The sequence below is a fragment of the Dipodomys merriami genome, unplaced genomic scaffold (genome assembly GCF_024711535.1).
Source record: "Dipodomys merriami isolate MVZ:Mamm:240054 unplaced genomic scaffold, mDipMer1.0.p SCAF_39, whole genome shotgun sequence".
Taxonomy (NCBI): domain Eukaryota; kingdom Metazoa; phylum Chordata; class Mammalia; order Rodentia; family Heteromyidae; genus Dipodomys; species Dipodomys merriami.
In genome coordinates, this window is record NW_027205492.1 from 3,975,629 (window position 1) to 3,994,016 (window position 18,388).

Consider the following 18,388-nt stretch of genomic DNA (forward strand, 5'->3'; position numbering starts at 1 on the left):
CCTGGAACCTTGATTCTCTCCATTTCTGCCTCTTGAGCAGCTAAGATTACAGATGTGATCCCTGTGCTTTGCCTTGGGGTTTGGTTTTGTTTTAAAGATCCCAGATGATTCTCTCTCACTGTTTGGATTGAACCTCTGCTTTGTGCTAGACAAAATTTCCCAAATGGGAAACCAAGACCAAGGAGGGGAATGACCTTGGTTCAAGGTCACATAAGGGCTGGCACCAGAGTTAGGGCAGGATACCCAGGAGCTTCTAGGATGTCTTTATGAAACTAAGGAAAAGATGCCCATCCCCGCCTCCAGGCAGGCCAAGCTCCCTGGGCATGGGGACAGGGTCTGGATTCCCACCCCCACTCAGCCCTGGAAAACATTTGTGCAATGAGCAACCTGTGCAACTGTACACAATGATCCTGGCCTAAGTCTCAGGATTTCCAAACACTTCCTCTCAGTGACCTCCAAGCAAATCCCTGGGGCCCCTTAGAATAAGAATGCAGGGAGATTAAGGATGACTTCTGGGATACAGACTCATTCCTTACCCACCCCCCACACCAAGACCAGGGCTTGATCTGGGCAGGGGCTCCCCATCACCCTACTGGTCCTACTGGGACTGGACAGGCCCCATCTTGCTCCCAAGGTCACCCTGCAGATAAAGTCAGGAACATAAACAGAAGAGATGAGCATAAACAGGAGAGCAGCACCACTGGTTCAGATGTCACAAGCCACCTGGCAGGAGGCAGACAGACCTCAGACCCAAGGCCTCCTGGTTTCTCTCTGATCACAGTCCCAGATTATCCTCTCTGCCTGACCTCCTTGTGGTCAGCATCTCCCACAATGCCCTGCTCTCTGATCAACATGGCATCCATGGCCTTCTGCTGGCTGGCCTTCGTGGAGCCTTTGCTGTGTGGCCAACTTGGAAGGGCCGGCAAACCTGGTGATTAGAGTGGAGATTCTGGAGCCCATTTGGGTTTGAGTCTTTCTTCTGATTTCTTTTCTTTCTTTCTTTCTTTCTTTCTTTCTTTTTTTTTTTTTTTTTTTTTTTGAGTCCGGTTGTGGGCCTGAACTCTGGACCTGGACGCTGTCCCTCAGTTCTTCAGCTCAAGGCTAGCACTCTACCACTTGAGCCACAGCGCCACTTCTGGCTTTTTTTTCCTGCTTATGTGGTGCTGAGGAATCGAACTCAGGGCCTCATGCATGCAAGGCAAGCGCTCTACCACTGAGCCATCTTCTGATTTCTTATTAGCTGTGTGAGCATGGACACATGATTCAACCTCTCTCTGCCTGTGGCCCACAGAGTGATGATTTGAAAAAGAAAACACACACACACACACACACACACACACACACACACACATACACACACACACACACCTTGCCTAAGGCACAGAGTGGCTTGGGAAATCCTGAACAAAGACATGGAAGCCCCTATCAGAGTTTGGCCTAGATCCTCAACACCCATCTTATGCTCCACTTCCCCCTTGTGATGATCTGGAGTTAGGTATTGTTTCCAGTTCACAGGGGGAAACTGAGGCTCGGAGGGTTCAAAAGCATCAGGCCACAGTTCTGGGCCTGATGCTCTCAGGGACAGGTCGAGGCCAAGACAGAGCTGTGACATGGAGTCTCCATGCTGCTGGTCCCGCCTGTCAGGAGGTCGCAGGACACAAAGGCCAGGTGGAGAACTCAAGTTGGGGACTCTCAGGCCTTAAGAGCTCTTTCTTCCAGTTCTGGGAGGGACAGGAGAATGATGACAGTGGGAAAAAGGGCTTCACAGAAACAGCCATCTTGTCACTGATGTCCTTCAACATAGGACTTGGGCCTAAAGGATGCTGGGCATCCTGTCGCACCATTGAGAGACCCAGGATGCTTAGGGGTGACCTCTGTGTCCTTGGCTGAGGGCCCCCTATTGTGTACATCTTTCTTTCTGGACACTCAGGAGACTGGGGGCTTGGACTCAGTGTTAAGAAGATCTCTTCTAAGTGAACCCCTGTGAGTGTCCTTCCTGAGCTTCTGGGAACCCCCCAGAACATAGCTTGAAGAAGCCCCAGCCCACTCTCACACCAAAGGCACTCTAGAGCTCAAGAGCTCAAAGCTGCGGCATTGCATCCCCCTCTGGGAAGCACCCCACTGCCTTTTATCTCTCTTTGGTAACCGAGCAAATTTGCTCAGGACCCAGAGCACGGACACAGGCAGACTGTTGACTCTGGAGCAAACTCATCCCTTTGGAGGGCCAGAGGAGGCTGGCTGCTGGCTGTGCATGCGGAGGCCAGCGGCCTCTTGCATAACCCCGGAGGCCTCCTGCCCTCCCCTGCCTTCGCAGGGTTAGGGGTGAGGCAAACCGCAAACTCATGCCCAGTTAATTTTTTAAGGCAAAATCAACAGGCTCAGCAATGATTAGCAGGCAGGTAAGTTCATCTTATTCACACTGAGTGGAGGGAGGGAGGAAGAGGCTGGTGGAGGCCCAGGGATGGGGCTCAGTTATCAGTTAACCACATGAATGTTGTTTCCTTCCAAACCCACACTGGCTTTCAGCCTCATCTCCTTCATCTTCCTCTCAGCACTAGTCTGGTGGCATCCGGTTGGCCACTAGTCATTGAATGCACACACACAGCCATCTACAGTTCTATAGGAAGGAAAGCAGGGGTTCCCCACTCCTTGTAAAGGCAAAACTCCCAGGCCACCATCCGGTGACCTGGAACAAGACCCTTCCACGTTCAGAGGCTCAGTGAGGCACCCCCAGATCCATTGCCATTCAATAGTCCCATCTGTGGCAGCTGCTATTCACTGAGGGTCTGGATGTATCCATCACCCATGGCTGGATTAAGGAAGCAGCCCTTCCACTCAAAGGTTCTTGAAGGTCCAGGTGGGGATTTTAGCCATGACAGGAGGAGGAGAACTTGAAGCTCCAGGAGGGGCAAAGTGGCCCCCAGATAAGCACCAGAGGGCACCTACCTGGGTTTTGCCGTTGGCACCAGCAAGCATCAAATCGCAGCTCCAGGCAGAGGCCAATCCTCTCAGATGCGAGCCAAGGGGTCTCCATGAGGGGGACTCCAGGGGTAGCCTGGCAGACCCCAGCTGCCCAGCACTCCTACTCTTAGAATTTGAGAGCAGCCAGGCCGGGCCAGCCTGGGGCCAGGTGGCTGCCTAGACTGGAGTTTGGTCAGCAGTTGGGGACCTATATTGTGAGATAGTTAGGACTTTGTCCACAAACTGGAATTTGAAATTTCAAAGGGGCGAACTGAAGGGCCCTACCCCAGAGTGGAGATGGCTCTTGGCTTCTTTCCCCCACGACTTTTGTTCTTTGTCTTGATAAGTCCCACTTCTCCCTGCACCTCGCCCCAGGAGGCAGGTGGGAGAGGAAGGAGGGAAGAGAGTTGAGTGGGGGCTGGGGGAGCACTAGGGGAAACCATGGTTCCAGGTGGCCCTGGGGTGGCCAGATGTCTGCAAGATACCTCTATCCAGGCAGCCCCAAAGGGGCAGGGGCAAAGGGGAAGGACAGTTGCTGGATGGATGACATTGGGGCCAGGGCTTGTTCGGGGCTAGGGAACACTTCTGCCTGGGAGCTTTCAGGAGATGAGGTCCTGATTCCCAAGATTCGCTCAGCTAGTAGCTCAAGAAGTCCATGGCCAACGACCCTGGCCACTATTATTGCCCTCTACAGCTGTCCCTGGACATCCGTTCCAGGAGATTCCAGGACACACCCCCTCCCCCTGCCATATGAAATTTGAAGTTGCTCAAGTCCTTGGTATAAACTGGTGTGTATTTGCATATGACCTCTATGCACCCTCCCTTATGCTTTAAATCATCCCTAGATGACGTTTCCTACCCGGTACATGTGAATGCTATGTAAACAGTTGTTATGTTATAATATTTAGGGAATGATGGCAAGAAAAAAAGTCTGTACAATGGTCAGGCCCTGTGGTGTGCACCTGAATGTAGTCCTGGCCCTCAGGAGTCTGAGGCAGAAGGACCAATTGAGTTCAGGAATTCAAAGCCACTCTGGGCAACACAGCAAGACCTTGCCTCAATCAGTCAATCAGTCAAACAACCGTCAACCAATCAGATGTAAAAGACTATATCTGCAGATGTCCGATACAGATGCATATGTTTTTTTTTTCCTGAGCATTTGCAATCTCAGGTTGATTAAAACCTTGATACTAACCAAAACCATAAGGCAGAAGGCCACCGCACACCAATACCTAGTCACTTCCTGCCCTCACCATCCTTCCAAGGAAGACATCCCCTCCACTTGCGTGCGTGTGTGCATGCGTGCGTGTGTGTATGTGTGTTTCCTGATGCTGAAAACAATATTGAGAGAAATAGAACCCAAGATTTCATATAGTAAATCACAATGCTTAGATTTTGATTTCAGTTTGTCTGGCTCCAAGATCTCTTGTGTATGCTGCTAAAGGACAGTGGCAGAAGGGTTGAATTGTCGGGAGAGTGCTGAGAACCAGATCAGGTGATCTCACACAGAACTACAGATTGGGCCCATTTTCCAGCAGGAGAAACCAATGGGTTAGAAAATGTGCTTGAGCTCCCAGAGCTGGTAGATCACACAGGCGAGGTGGCATTTACAGGGGGAGGTGGCCTGGAAAATATTGTTTGGAGTTGGTTAAAGGTGGAGCTAAAAGTGGTGAATGGAAGAGATTATGCAATTTACAGTTGATGAGGGGGAGCTTTGCTGTGGGGTAAGGCTGTATTGGGGCTGAAACATGCCACCACACAGTCCTGCACATTGGCCCTTGGTAAGCCATGGATTGTGTTTCTGGTACTTGGTGGCTCTTCATTTACAGGCTATCCCTTTCATAGGAAGTTGTGTGTGTGTGTGTGTGTGTGTGTGTGTGTGTGTGTGTGTGTGTGTGTGTGTGTGTGTGTGTGTGTGTGTGTGTGTGTGTGTGTGTGTGTGTGTGTGTGTGTGTGTGTGTATCAGTACTGGGGCTTGAACTCAGGGCCTGTCCCTTAGCTTTTTTGCTCAAAGCTGTCACTCTACCACTTGTGCCTCAGTTCCACATCCAACTTTATTTCATTTTGTTTATTCATTTTCTTTTTGTGGTTAACTGGAGATAAAAGTCCCACAGACTTTCCTGCTTGGGCTGGCTTTGAACTGAGATTCTCAGATCTCAGCCTCCTAGGTAGCTAGGATTACAAGCATGAGCCACTACTACTCGGCTTAGTAGGTTGTTCTTATGTGTTAACATAGTATGGCCCTGCTGACCCTATTTGATTGTGGATCTCTTTTGATTCAGTCTAAGTTTTCATCTATAGAAAAACACACTGCTATTTTTGTCACCTAATTAAACTCCAGCTTGCCAGTGATTACATTTCACATTCAGAGAGGTGGAAGTGTCTCTGACAGTTCATGAATCACATTTGGACACGTGCTGCTGGGTTGGATAGGGAGTAGCTACAGGTAGCTTGTCCCAGGTGGCAGAGACCTGTGGTTGGGGCCTCTTTTCCAACACTCCCAGCACTGTCCCCAAGGTTGATAGAGTTAGGATGGATGAATGGAGCCCTAGAGGAACCATCAGTACTTAAAGTCAACTTCTAGTCTTTACCAAATCTCAAGATGTGGGTTGAGGGGGCCTTTCTCTTCCTCCCTACTCCCTCATTGTCTTGTTCTAACCAAGCATTGACCAGACAAGAATCTTCTCCTCCTTTGACAGATGGGAAAACTGAGGCCCTGAGAAGAGATGTGACTTGAATAAAGGCATTCAAACAGTGACAGAGCTAGTGTTTAAAGTCCCAGGCACCAAATCCCACCCCTTTCCTCCCCCCAGAACCCTCCCCCACCTTCTTCCCCACTATATCAGTATCATGGGTCTGGGGGCAGAGAATAAAGCCACAGAGGACAGTGTAAGAGCTTTGAATGGTTGGAAGAATATGTAAAGGTCTCCTCAGTCCTCAAACACATGTAGCATCTTCCTCTATTTGCCCAGTCTTTAATTCATTCAAAAATTCATTCAATTACTAGCTTACCCTTTCACCAGTTTACCTATTCCTTCATTTCACTCATCCACTCAACTCACACATTAATTCACCCTGCCTCCAATTCTCTCATTCCTAGTCTACTCACTCATTGACTCCTCCACTCTCCCACTAGGAACTGGCGCTCATTCGTCCTACTCTTGTTCTAGGCTATTGCCATGTCTTTCCAATCTGTCCTCCAGCCTGCAGAGCAGCACAGGCTCCCAGGCCTCCAAAGTCTCTGCCCTCCTTCTATGCTATCTCTTCAACTAGTTTGGGAGGCTCTTGAAAAAATGTCAGCAGCAAAGGGCTCAGAGAGGCTGAGAACGTAAGACCAGGGAGACAGGAGCTGAGGATGGGCCTGCCAGACTGCATAATTTTTCAGGGCCAGGTGCAGCTATGACCCCTTGTCCTAACATCATGAAGGTTGTCAAGAACAGTAGCAAAGCCAGGGGTGGTAATACATTTCTGTAGTCCCTATACTAGGCAAGCTGAGGCAGGAGATCAAGAGTTTGATTCCAGTCTGGAGTAGATAGTGAGTTGGAAGCCAGCCTGGGTCACATAGATTTATTTTTATTATCTTTAAATAGTAGTACAAAGAATTTTCATTCAACATATAAGAGATCTTGTCTTTAAAAAAAGTAACAAAAGGGCTGAGGAATGAAGAGTGTTAGCTAGGTATGGCCTGGTGTTTTTCTTTTCTTTTCTTTTCTTTCTTTCTTTTTTTCTTTTTTCTTTTGTCAGTCATGGGTCTTGAACTCTGGGCCTGGGCACTCTCCCTGAGCACTTCGGGTCTTGAGCCACAGCGCCACTTTGGTTTTTTGGTGGTTAACAGGACATAAGAGTCTCACAGACTTTCCTGCCTGGGCTGGCTTTGAATCTTAAGCCTCAGATCTCAGCTTCCTGGTTATAGGCGTGAGACACAGGCGCCTGGCTTGGTGTTTTTCTTTTGTTTTTTTTCTTTTTGCCAGTTGTGGGGCTTGAACTCTGGGCCTGGGCACTGACCCTCAGCTCTTCTGCTCAAGGTTAGCCCTCTACCCCTTGAGCCACAGTGCTACTTCCAGCTTTGTTTTTCTGTTTCATGTGGTGCTGAGGAATCAAACCCAGGTGTTATGCATGTGAGGCAAGCACTCTACCACTGAGCCACCTTCCCAGCCCTTGATGTTTTTCTTATACCATCTCTCTTTTACTAACACCCAAACCACCCTGTGAGATTGGTTATTCATTTTATATAGAAGGAAACTGAGTCTCAGAGAGAAGAATCATTGACCTAGACTGACAACTAGCGGGAGGTAGGCGCCTGAATGCAAACCCAGGTGTGTGGGCTGCAGACTTTATCTTGGCCTATTCTGGGAGGGGGTGGGAGCCAGGGGATCAGTGATGGATGGAGTCTGGCCCCACCAGAGCAGCTGGGAGCAGTGGGGGTTGGTGGTGGGCACCATCAGGCCATAGAGAAACAGGGGAGGGGCAGGAATCCAAAACCCCCCCATTCTCTCCCAGTGGATATATGGGAAACTAGAAGGAAACTGGGCTCCCAGAACAGTGACACAGGAGAGCAGTATCTGGGCCTGGAAATTACGTTTCCAACTCAAAGGCAGCTTTATCTGTGCAGAGAGCATGGAAGGCAGAGCTCAATGATTTTGGGCATCTTAGGGTTGGCCTGAGCATATGGGAGAATGGCTCAGGAGAATGAACGTGGGGAGTTATGTTGCCCGCCTTACAGAAATGATCACTTAACATTGGTGAGTTAGGGCCCCAACAGTTGTAATTAGCACCCTGGGTGTCAGTCAGAAACCAACAAACAGCCAAATCCCTGCAGGTCTGCCCAGCCCATCCGGCAGCAGGGGACGATTAACCATTAACCCCCACCCCTCCCCACAGAGCCTCCACCCCGAACAGAGGCTAGGCCCCAACTCCAGGCTGAGCCTCCCAGAGGACAGCTTGAAAGGGAGGAAGGCAGAGAGGGGACCTGGGAGGAGGCAAGGGGGAGGCGGGGGGCGGGGACTGGGGCTCAGCCCAGAGGCTTGGGGTGGGCACCCTGGGCAGGGCAGGTGGCTGAGGCGTGGGCAGGGGAGAATGCGCCTCTCCAAAACCCTGGTCGACATGGAAATGGCCGACTACAGTGCTGCGCTGGACCCAGCCTACACCACCCTGGAATTTGAGAATGTGCAGGTGTTGACGATGGGCAATGGTAGGTGAGGGCAGGTGTACTGCCCAGGTGTGTGCCAGTTGGGGCAGGTGTGCCCAGGGATGGGAACGGATCTTTGGCACTCAACTTCGAGGTGGGAGGAGAATGATAGGAAATGGTAGATTGGTCCTATTATAGGCTGGCACAGGTATTTCCAGGTGAAGCAAATGGATCCAGGTACAGGGACCAGAGGTATTCTGGGTGAGAAAAATCTACAGGGGCAAATTGCAGTAAACGTAGACCCCTAGGTTTTCTCCAGGCTTTTCCTCAGCCTGTGTGACAGCTCTCCAAGTGTCACCGGTAAAAGGGACATACCAGCGAGCGCCTCCTTGGTGTCCTGCTTCTGTAATGCAGTCAGATATGGCTCTCTCTTCAGCCCCCTGGGTCTAGGTGAGAGAGATGGGAACGTATGTTCTGTTCTTGAAGATGGTTGCTAGAGGCATGAGTAAATTCCAACGTGTCTTTGGGACTTTCTTAGGGGAATTAGAGTTCAGGGACAATGGGATTCTCAGAGAAGGTTTGCTAAGCCAAGGCCAACACAGCTGGGTGTGTTGTGAGTTCATGTGTTGTGTTCCTGCGTTTCCATGTACGCGTGTGGGCAGGATGGTATACTGTGTGGGCAGACGTGTACCTATAGGAACACACTTGTGTTCATTTGTGTGCTATCTCCATGTCTCTCTGTTCATTGAAAAGATCTGTCTGTGAGAGAGGCGACTGTTTTGCCTAGCTTCATAAACGATATAAATGTGTGCGTGTGTGTCTGTGGATGTTTGTGCACATGTGTTGTGCCTGTGTGTATACTACGGTTGTGAGTGTGGACGTTGTTTTGTGTATACCCAGGATCGTGCCTGCTGAGTATGCACACCCCTCCCCCCACAGCTGGGGCCCCATTTCTCGGATGCGTGTTGAGTGTGTGGATTCCTTCAGGTTGCTTTTTGCTAGATGAGATTCGCCTCTGCCACACATCGGTCTGTGTGCAGATGTGGTTGCTTGTGAGTAGCTCAACAGAGGGTACAGCTCTGAGGAGGGAGGATGCCTGGGTGCTAGGAAGTTTCTGGAGAGTAAGGGCCCTTCTGGATGCCTCCATCTCCGAGACCTGGGGTTGTCACTGCCTTCCATCAGTGGCTCTGACTGAACATCCGTGTGGGGCTGTGGCTCTGGCTAAGGTCTAGAAAGCTGTGGTTGGGCAGCCAGAAGGAGGAGGCTGTGTCTGGGCATTGCTCCTGGTCTGTCCCACCAGCTGCTCCCCCAACCCCTCTTCACACACTGTTTGACCTTGGATCTGTCACTTCCCCTCTTGGCCTCTGTATTTTCTACAAAATGAGCTCCTTCACCACCAGGTTGTTGAACAGCAAGATTTTAGGAGGCTCCCTGGGAATCATGGGAGAGGCTCCAGGGGAAATGGCAAATGAACTGCTGCTGGCCTGGGCAGGTGTGGTGTGACCCCTGGGGACAGTATACACTCCTGGCGAAGCCCAGGAATCTTGGGCACCCAAGGCAGAGGCTAAGCCCCTTGGCTGTGTATCCCCAGCACGCTGTTACCTCGCGAGAAAGATCCTTCTTCCTTATGTGAACACAGCACGCCATTTTCCTTCCCAAGCCTCAATTTCCTTCTCTATAAAATAAGGATAAGCAGGGTGCCGGTGGCTCATGTCTATAATCCTGGCTACTCAGGAAGCTGAGATCTGCGAATTACTGTTCAAAGCCAGGCCAAGCAGGAAAGTCCATGAGACTCCTACCTCCCATTAGCCACCAGAAAACCAGAATTGGAGATGTGGTTCAATTGGAGATGTGGTAGAGCACTAGCCTTGAGCAAAAAGGGTTCATGGACAGTGCCCAGGCCCTGAGTTCAAGCCCCATGACCGGCAAAAAAAACAAACATACAAACAATGATAACTAGTAGCCTTGCTCTCAGGCCTCCTCAGAGGATAATAAGGTTTTTCCCTGGTGGCTGGGCCTGGGCCTCAGGATTGTCTCAAGGACTCTAAGCATCTGCACAAAGGGCTTGCTTTCCCAAAAGCTGGATTTTGCAGTGGCCCGGGAGCTGAGGTTGTATGAGATTGTCCCCCAAAAGGTACGTCCTGAGCTGGTGGCTGCTCTAAGGCTCCAAGGACTTTTTTTCTCCTCTCCATCCCCTACTCTCAAATCAGGAGCAGCAGCGAGTGAAGGGAGGTAGTCCTTGTTTCTTAGAGAGCCTGACCCAGCCCAGACAGAATGGCCAGAGGAGTCCATCACACCAGGCCCTGTCCTCAGCAGCGCAGTGAGTGTAGTGCTAGCTAAGCCACATCACCTCTGAGCCTCAATATCCTCACCAGGAAAATGGGGTGACCCACTGAACATGGGCATCTGCCCAGGATGGGGGCTCATTGCCAGGCCTCTTCCTGAGTGGCAAGGACTTGTGGGGTCAGCTCTTCCTGGGGGTCGGTGGGGGGAGAGGCTGCAGGAGAAAGGGCACCAATGTGGCTTAACAATTATCCCCATCTCCAGGAATAATTCACCAGGTGGAAGGGGCTGTACTCCTGGGCACACTCGAGTCCTAGGAGATGTTCAGCCAGGAGACTTGGGCACAGAGGCTGAAGTTTCTTCTGCAGAGAAGAAAAATGGCTCACATGTATAGATTTAGAGCTACTGTGCCAAGCACTTTCACCAGCACTGACTGTCTGATCCTCAGAGCCACCCTTGGAAATCCTAATGCTCCCCGATTTACAAGAGAGGGGGAAACAAAGGCATGGAGAAGTAAACAAACACAGCCAATGCTATACAACCAAATGCACCACTGGGATTTGATCGTCACAGGCCTCCAGCATTACAGCTTTCTCCAATTATTTAGAGTTTCTGTGGAAACACAAAGGCAGGGGGGAGTTGTTCCTCTGTGGTGGACAATGGGGTATCGTAGTGTTTATCATCTCTAAAGGATTATCCTAGTAAAAGATTTATTTCCCCCAACAGAGGTGTTTAGCTGCCCCAAATTGTCTAAAAAGAAAAAGAAAAACCAACTAGACCAATTAAACTACTCACTTTGGGGGCAAACTGAGGCCAGCTAGCAAGAAAAGAGAGGTGGTGGCCCAAGGCTACTAGTTAGCTACAGCATCCTTAGGCCCAGGGTACCTGCTATCCCAGCCACGATGCCCTTCACCAGTGTTGGTACTAGTACAGAGGCTTTGACCTCTGGGATAGGACGTGATCCTGAAGTGCTCAGGCCCAGGCCATGACCCTCCAAGGAGGCAGAGGAATGAGTGATCTTGATGAGCATGTCTTCCTGCTTCACCAGAAGACTTAGCAAAGTATCTAGGCACCGAGCTGAGAAAGCATAAGATTTGGTTCTTGGAGAGTATCTGTTCTTGCCTCTTTTCCACAGCCCCAAGTAGGCATCAGGGAGCCTAGGAAGCTGCCAGGTCTTCATAGAAAATGGCTTCCTTCAGAGGCAAAAACGCATCTCTCTCATAGAGTGTCCCCCCACTCCCCAAGTAATCAGCAGTATACTCAGCTCCGATTTATAGATGCAAAACTCACGCCCCAAAAGCCCACGTGACTTGCTGAGGATGCAGAGGGAGGAGGAAGTGGTGGAGCAGTGGTCCTGCTGGGGTCTGGCCTGGCTCATACTGGTCTTTGCTCTTCCTGGAGCCTCACTCCTTCCCTTCTGGCACAGATACATCCCCATCAGAAGGTGCCAACCTCAACGCGCCCAGCAGCCTGGGTGTCAGTGCCCTGTGTGCCATCTGTGGGGACCGGGCGACAGGCAAGCACTACGGTGCATCGAGCTGTGACGGCTGCAAGGGTTTCTTCCGGAGGAGCGTGAGGAAGAACCACATGTACTCCTGCAGGTGAGCAGTCTCCATTTCTTCAGCTGGGACACAGGTGCATTGGAGCTCCTGTCTCCCAGGACCTCTCTTCTCCTTTGGGGGAGGAGGCAATCTGGCCTTTGAGACCTTCAGACTCTTTTTGGGTCCTTAGACCTCGTGGATCTAGGTGGGAAGAGCTACTCTACCAACTCCATTTATTAACCTCATAAAAACATGTGACTCCGCAAGGCGCGGGTGGCTCATGCCTGTAATCCTAGCTACGCAGGAGGCTGAGCTCTGAGGATTACAATTCAATGCCAGCCTGGACAGGAAAGTCTGTGACACTCTGATTTTCAATTTTCCACCAGAAAGCCAGAAATGGCACAAGTGGTAGCACGCGAACTCTAGGCATTTCTGCCTATCCCAAGGGCTTTCCATAGCTTTGGAGATCTCTCGTGTGAAAGCAGCTGCCATTTTGGATAGTAATAAATCACAATGTGGCTCCTGTGCCAGCTCCATCCATGAATTACCTCCACATCACCTGTCACCGCCCCTCTGAGGTGACATCTATTATCTCCATTTTATAGATGAGAAAGCTGTGCCTTGGAGGGCAGGAGTCAGCCAGTCTGGATTAATGGTGGAGCTAGAGTTGACCCTGAACCACCCTCCTCTCCACCCCCTGCCCTCCCACTGCTGTGTGGCCTTGCCTCTACCTCCCAGGCCCTAGAGTAACTTCTATGGGACAAGTATTGACTCAAAGCCATAACCAGGAGCCTGCTGGGGGCTTTGAACTCTCATAGGATGTAGTGGGAGTCACAATACTATGGCACTCAATAGACAAAGATTCACAACTCAGCTCTACTGCCTTCCAGCCGAGCCGATCAGAGCCACGAGTCACCCTCTGAGCCTCAGTTTACTCTCAGAGAGTCCATAGGTCCCCTTCCTGGTCCCGATGGGTTAGTATGAGAATTCCTGGAGAGCAGAGATAGAGCAAGAAGGGTTGGGGTGGACCAACGGCCAGAGGCTTCATTCTGTTCTAAGAGTGGGGAAGCTGTCTCTTCTCCATCCAACCATCCAAAGCCCTCTCCAGATTTAGCCGGCAGTGCGTGGTGGACAAAGACAAGAGGAACCAGTGTCGCTACTGCAGGCTTAAGAAGTGCTTCCGGGCTGGCATGAAGAAGGAAGGTGAGCCTCAGCCCTCCCTGCACCCCACCGCCACACCTGCACCCAAGCTCCCCACCGTCATTTACAACTGTAGCCATACTTTATGGCTCAGGGACAGGCCCCAGGGTGACTGGCTAATGGCTGAAAGGAGGGAGGGCCTGGAAACCTGACCACAGGGAGCGGCTGGGCTTGGTCTTGAGAAAGATTCAGAGATAAGCTCCCACTCAGCTACTCAAGCACCCAGTAACTGCCACCAGGCCTGCCTATGCCACTCATGGTGGCCAGGATAGATGCTTTTGCTTAATACGAGTACTTTAGGCCAGGCTTCAGTAGCTCACACCTGTGTCCTAGCTATGTATGAGGCTGAGATCTGAGGACTGTGGTTCAAAGCCGACCTGGGCATAAAAGTCCATAAAACTCTTATCTCCAGTTAAAAAGCTGGACATGGAGCTGTGGCTCAAATGGTAGAGCAATAGCTTTGAGCACAAAAGCTCAGGGACAGTGCCCAGGCCCTCAGTTCAAGCCCCCAGAATTCACACACACACACAAAGTTCAAAGGTTAGGAAAAGTATAGACTATGAGAAATAGCCAGGTATCTGTCACTCAGCCTGCACAAATATGAGCAGCTAAGGTTCTATTCCTGGGCTTCCTGTCCAGAAACTATCACCCCAATTGTCTTCGTCCTCATCTTTGGGCATTGGGTGATCTCCAGAGTTCCCCATCTAGACAATAGGAGCAAGACACCCAACTTGCATGGAGGATGGAGAACAGAACATGAAGTCATGACTGAGCTGGCTCTTCCCACATTCGATAGGTCCTTTTACTCCTATGACAACTCTATGGGCGGCCCCCTTCCAAGGGAAGGGGCAACTGAGGCCCAGGGTGGCTAAGCAACTTGCTTGAGGCTCTGCAGCTGCTCAAGAGAACAGTTTAGGTTGGAGCCTAAGCTTTGTGCTGTTGAAAGCCCCTCAGCGCTACCTTCTTTATTTCCCACCCTCCCCCGCCCCAGCCCCTGGGAACCATGAAGACTTATATTTGGCCCAAGTGAAGAAAGTGTTGTTGTTGTCTTTTTTAAATTATCTGGTTTTCAAAACAGCCTGAGTTCATTTTCCTATCTCTTCTTTTTCTTTTCTCGGTTCATGTTATCCAGGTCTTTCCCAAACCTTCACTTCCAGCCTAGGCTTGTGCCATCCTGGCCAGACCCTTAGTCCTTAGTAGAGTCCTGTACACACAGGCACATACTCATCCCAGAAACAGGAGCCCGAGATCCAGTCCAGCTGAGAGAGAACTGAAGCTTGGTTTGGCCACTTCCCCATCCCTTGTCTCTGCCCCTGAGCCCCTTTTCTCTGTCCCTTCCTCAAAGTATTTTCTGTGTGATCTCTACAGCTTACAGGGAGCTCAGGGGCACTGATGGAAATCAAGGCCCGACAGTCCTTCTGTATGTACCACAAATCTAACAGACTTTTCTCTGCTAGTCTGATGGAGAAAGGGCGTGATCCAGTAGCCAATGCCCCCTCCCCGCCCTGTGGTTTTCTATGGGGATGAGGCTCTCTTTGCCCATCCTCCTCCCTGAGATGAGGAGAACTTTGTGGAATGGGAAATGGGAAAGGGAATGTAGGTGCTTGTCTTGGCATTGGTGGTAAGACTGGGAGCTTATAGTCTAAGGGCCAAATGTTCTATAGTTTTAAGATTTTAGGCCCAGCGCCTGTTCAGGGGGTGCTGTGTTTGAGAAGAATCTCTCAGACAGAAATATCAGCAGGTGGAGGGGTCGGTAGCTCTCCGGAGCACAAGACTTTATGTGACCTGGTCCTGCTGTGATAGTTCCTTATAGATGTCTCTAGTTAAACAGACAGATTCATGTTCACCTGAGTCACCTGAGGGAAGTTTCCACCCACTCTGGCCCTCAGTTTGCCCATCTGTAAGTTGAAAGGGTTAGGTAATGAGGCACAGTGCCAACTAGCCCAAACCTTAGGTCCTGGAAGGGAAGAAGGTCTTGGGCCACCTCATGTAAGCCCAGCTGCTTCATTGGTGGACCTGGACATTGGGTACCCCATCCAGACGATAGAAGATTCAAGCAAGCTAGTGAACACTAGTTTATTTGCATGCCTGGGCTAGCTGGAATGGATCAGCTTTGAGAATGGATCAGGGTGTTGTATGACCACTGTGGGTGAGCCCTGGGAAGTTAGGGCTGGCTCTACTTCAATCTTCCAGGCCCCGAATATCTATACCTGGCCTGATGGGTAGTTCCTAAAGCCAAGTGCAAGTCAAGTTTCACTGACCAGGACAAGTAGGGATAAATTTTCATTTCTTTCCCTTTCAACCCCTCCTGTCAGAGGATTTGAGGACTAGACCTTAAAGGTCCATTAAGACCAGAAAGTGAGAGCTTAGAAATATAGGGTTTATAGACCAGTTTAGGCCTAGGAGTTATCAAATCTATCCCCATTTCACAGGTGAGGAAACAGGCCAGAGAGGTGATGTAATGGGTCAGGGAAGCAATCAGATCTAGAGCACAGGCTTCTGGGAACTATGCAGACACCAGGCTCTCTGGGCTAAGTTCGAAGTGAGCGATCTATTTGGGAGCTATAATCTGATCTCAACTCCTGAAACTCCCTACGACCCACTGAATCTCATCATAGCCTTGTGAATCATGGTCAGAGGAAGTCTCCCTGAGGCTGGAAGGGGCTTCTCCAGAAAAGGAATGGGTAGGGAGAGGGGAAAACATGGGGGTCAACCAGTAAGCTAACAGCTGGCAGAGAATTCTGTCCTATAAATATGGCTGGGGAAAGACACCTGCCTAGTCTTGGCTCTTCAGCTGGGACAAAGGTTCAGCTCTTGGCATCAGAAACTAGGCCAAAAAGTAGGGCCAGGGGACATAGGAGGGACAGGTTGGTGACAGCCCAGAGCCATCTGATGGAACCTTCCTTAGAAGCCTAGCTCTGCCCCTCCTTCCTCCAGGCTCCACTCAAGGGTCCTCTAGGAAGACAAGCTCATCTTCTTCTCCACCTCTTCTCCATCAGTTAATATTCAATAGAAGTTACATTAGGTCCCCGACCCTGCTAATACTGAGCAAACATTTGGAAAACATCATTCCGTGACTGAGCTCGCCCGGGCGCTGATAAGGCCGGCTAACCTTGAGGAGCTGACAGAGCCTTTCATTCTGCCCGCCTCTGCACCTCACCTGCCCCTGTGGGTGCTGCATGCAGGTGATGGTTGGGCTGGCAAGCCTTGCTGCCAGGGAGGGGTGCAGGAGGAGGCAGGGCAGAGGAGCTCTCCTACCTCAGGATGTCTGATCTACCTCACTGTCCTCCCAGGCTGGGGTGAGATCACTTTGCCTTTTATTCTGATTTCCACATGTGTGGAATCAGGTTGAGTAGTTGGGATGTCAGGGTTCCATGGGAAAAATGGGGTGCTGATCCAAAAGGGGAGCAGTCTCATCCAACACTGTCTTTCACTCACTCCACAGATCGTTTCTTTTCTCTTCTTTTTTGGCCTGAGACTGGGACTGGAACTCAGTACTTGATGCTGATTGGCTAAGCACTCTACCCACTGAGCCAGGCCTCCAACCCCTCAACAGATATTTATTGAGCGCCTACTACGTGGCAGGCTGTGTCAGGCAGCCCACGGGTGGTAACAGTGGAGAAGAGGAATAGAATTCTGGTTTTCTGGAAATCCATTGCTTAGAAAGAGACAGAGAATAAAGAGGTCCACAAATAATTCTACAGGAAAATGTCTTGAGGAAAAAATGAAGTAGGAGGAGAGCTTGGGGGGGGGGGCAGGGTAGGGGGAGTCTGACATTCTTCTGGAAACAAGACAAGAAGCAGCTGAGTCAAGGGAATTCCAGGCAACTGGGAACAACAGGGGCAAAGGCCTTGAGGGCGCATGTGAGTGTGTGGATGTGAGGCGCTCAGGGACAGGTGTGGCCAGGTGTGGCTGAGACAGAGTGAGCAAGAAGTTTGGTGACAAGGGAAACAAGAGGGGAAGGGTGTTCTGAGGAGCTGTGACCTGGCGAGACATTGCTTCTGAGCAGAGGCACAGGTGACCGGGCTTTGGATCTCTGTGCAGGTCTCTGTGTCTTCTGAGAATTGCACAGCTTGGGGCTCATGGCCAGGAGCAGGAAGGTAGTGAGGGAGGTAGACATGAGAGGCCTGAGCAGGGCAGGAGCAGTGGCTGCTTTGTGAGAATTATTGGCTTCAAGGGTTGAGGACAAACGTGATGGGGAGATCAAAGCCCAGGAGACGCCCCTTGCTTGGGCTTTGGGGTCTGAGAGATTGGGAGACTCCACTTGGGGTTCCTAAAGTGGGAAGGAGCGCTAGGAGCAGGCGAAGGGGCAAAGCTTTGGATGGGGAAACTGAGGCCCCACAGAGAACACTAGTCCTACCAGTACAGGGAGGGAGGAGCCCTCTGGGATTCCAGGGACTGGAAGACGGACTGCCAAGGACTGTCTGGATCAGAGGGATCAAGGCAATGTGAGCTGGGAGCCAGGTAGATGGGAGGCAGCCTGGCCTCTGAAGTTTGGTAGGTGAGAGCACAGGGATCCTCCAGGAGGAGGAGCCCCTCCTCCCACCCCCACCCCGTCCAGGGCGCCTGCCCCATGTCACGCATCCCAGGACTATCTCAGTGTCACCTGGTACAACTCAGTTTGCTTGTTCTATACACTTTAATTTGGAAAGAAAGAGACCAGCTTCCAAAGCCAGTCTGAAGGTCTGGGATCTGGACAGCCCTTCCTCCTCCAGGCTCCAGGACCACCACCTGCCCTCTGCTGATCATCACTGGCTCTCATTCCTCCGGGGGAATGGGCAGATCACTGCCACCGCCTCGCCATCGCTCCCAGGCAAAGTCCTGATGTCTAGAAAGTTCTCTCATAAGCTAGGTTAGAATCCAGCTCCTCTCACTTTCCCACCCTGAGCTGGGTGCTGCCCTTGTGTTCCCACTCACAGCGGTGTTTGCTTCCCTGTGGGTTCTGAGACACCTGCCCCACCCGTCCCTGCCTCTCCTCACCTCTCTGTGCCCCTCACAGCCGTGCAAAACGAACGGGACCGGATCAGCACCCGGAGGTCGAGCTATGAAGATAGCAGTCTGCCTTCCATTAACGCGCTTCTGCAGGCCGAGGTCCTGTCCCAGCAGGTACCAGTCTGGGATTCCCCCCACCCCCTGCATTTCTACTGCCGCCAGACCTACCAGCCAGATGTCACAGAAGAGAAGGTCAAATGTGGCACAGCCAGTTTAATAGCAAAGACAGAACCCAAACACAGAGCTGGCATCCCAGGAGCCCTGCCTTGGTTTAGTCGGCTAC

At 51.1% G+C, this 18,388-nt stretch overlaps 1 protein-coding gene across 3 annotated transcripts in view; it reads left to right on the forward strand.

The window, feature by feature from the left end:
- The window catches only part of Hnf4a (hepatocyte nuclear factor 4 alpha), a 64,683-nt gene that overhangs the window by 29,128 nt on the left and 17,167 nt on the right, over positions 1–18,388 (forward strand). The window contains exons 1-4 of one of the 3 annotated variants that reach the window (XM_069989809.1): positions 7,910–8,152; positions 11,799–11,973; positions 13,022–13,116; positions 18,113–18,219. In XM_069989809.1, the coding sequence (XP_069845910.1) occupies positions 8,038–8,152; positions 11,799–11,973; positions 13,022–13,116; positions 18,113–18,219 (492 nt within the window). In that variant the 5' untranslated portion in view covers positions 7,910–8,037. Of the gene's footprint in view, positions 1–7,909; positions 8,153–11,798; positions 11,974–13,021; positions 13,117–18,112; positions 18,220–18,388 lie in introns of those variants that run through there. The other 2 variants (XM_069989810.1, XM_069989811.1) reach the window with 2 other exon arrangements.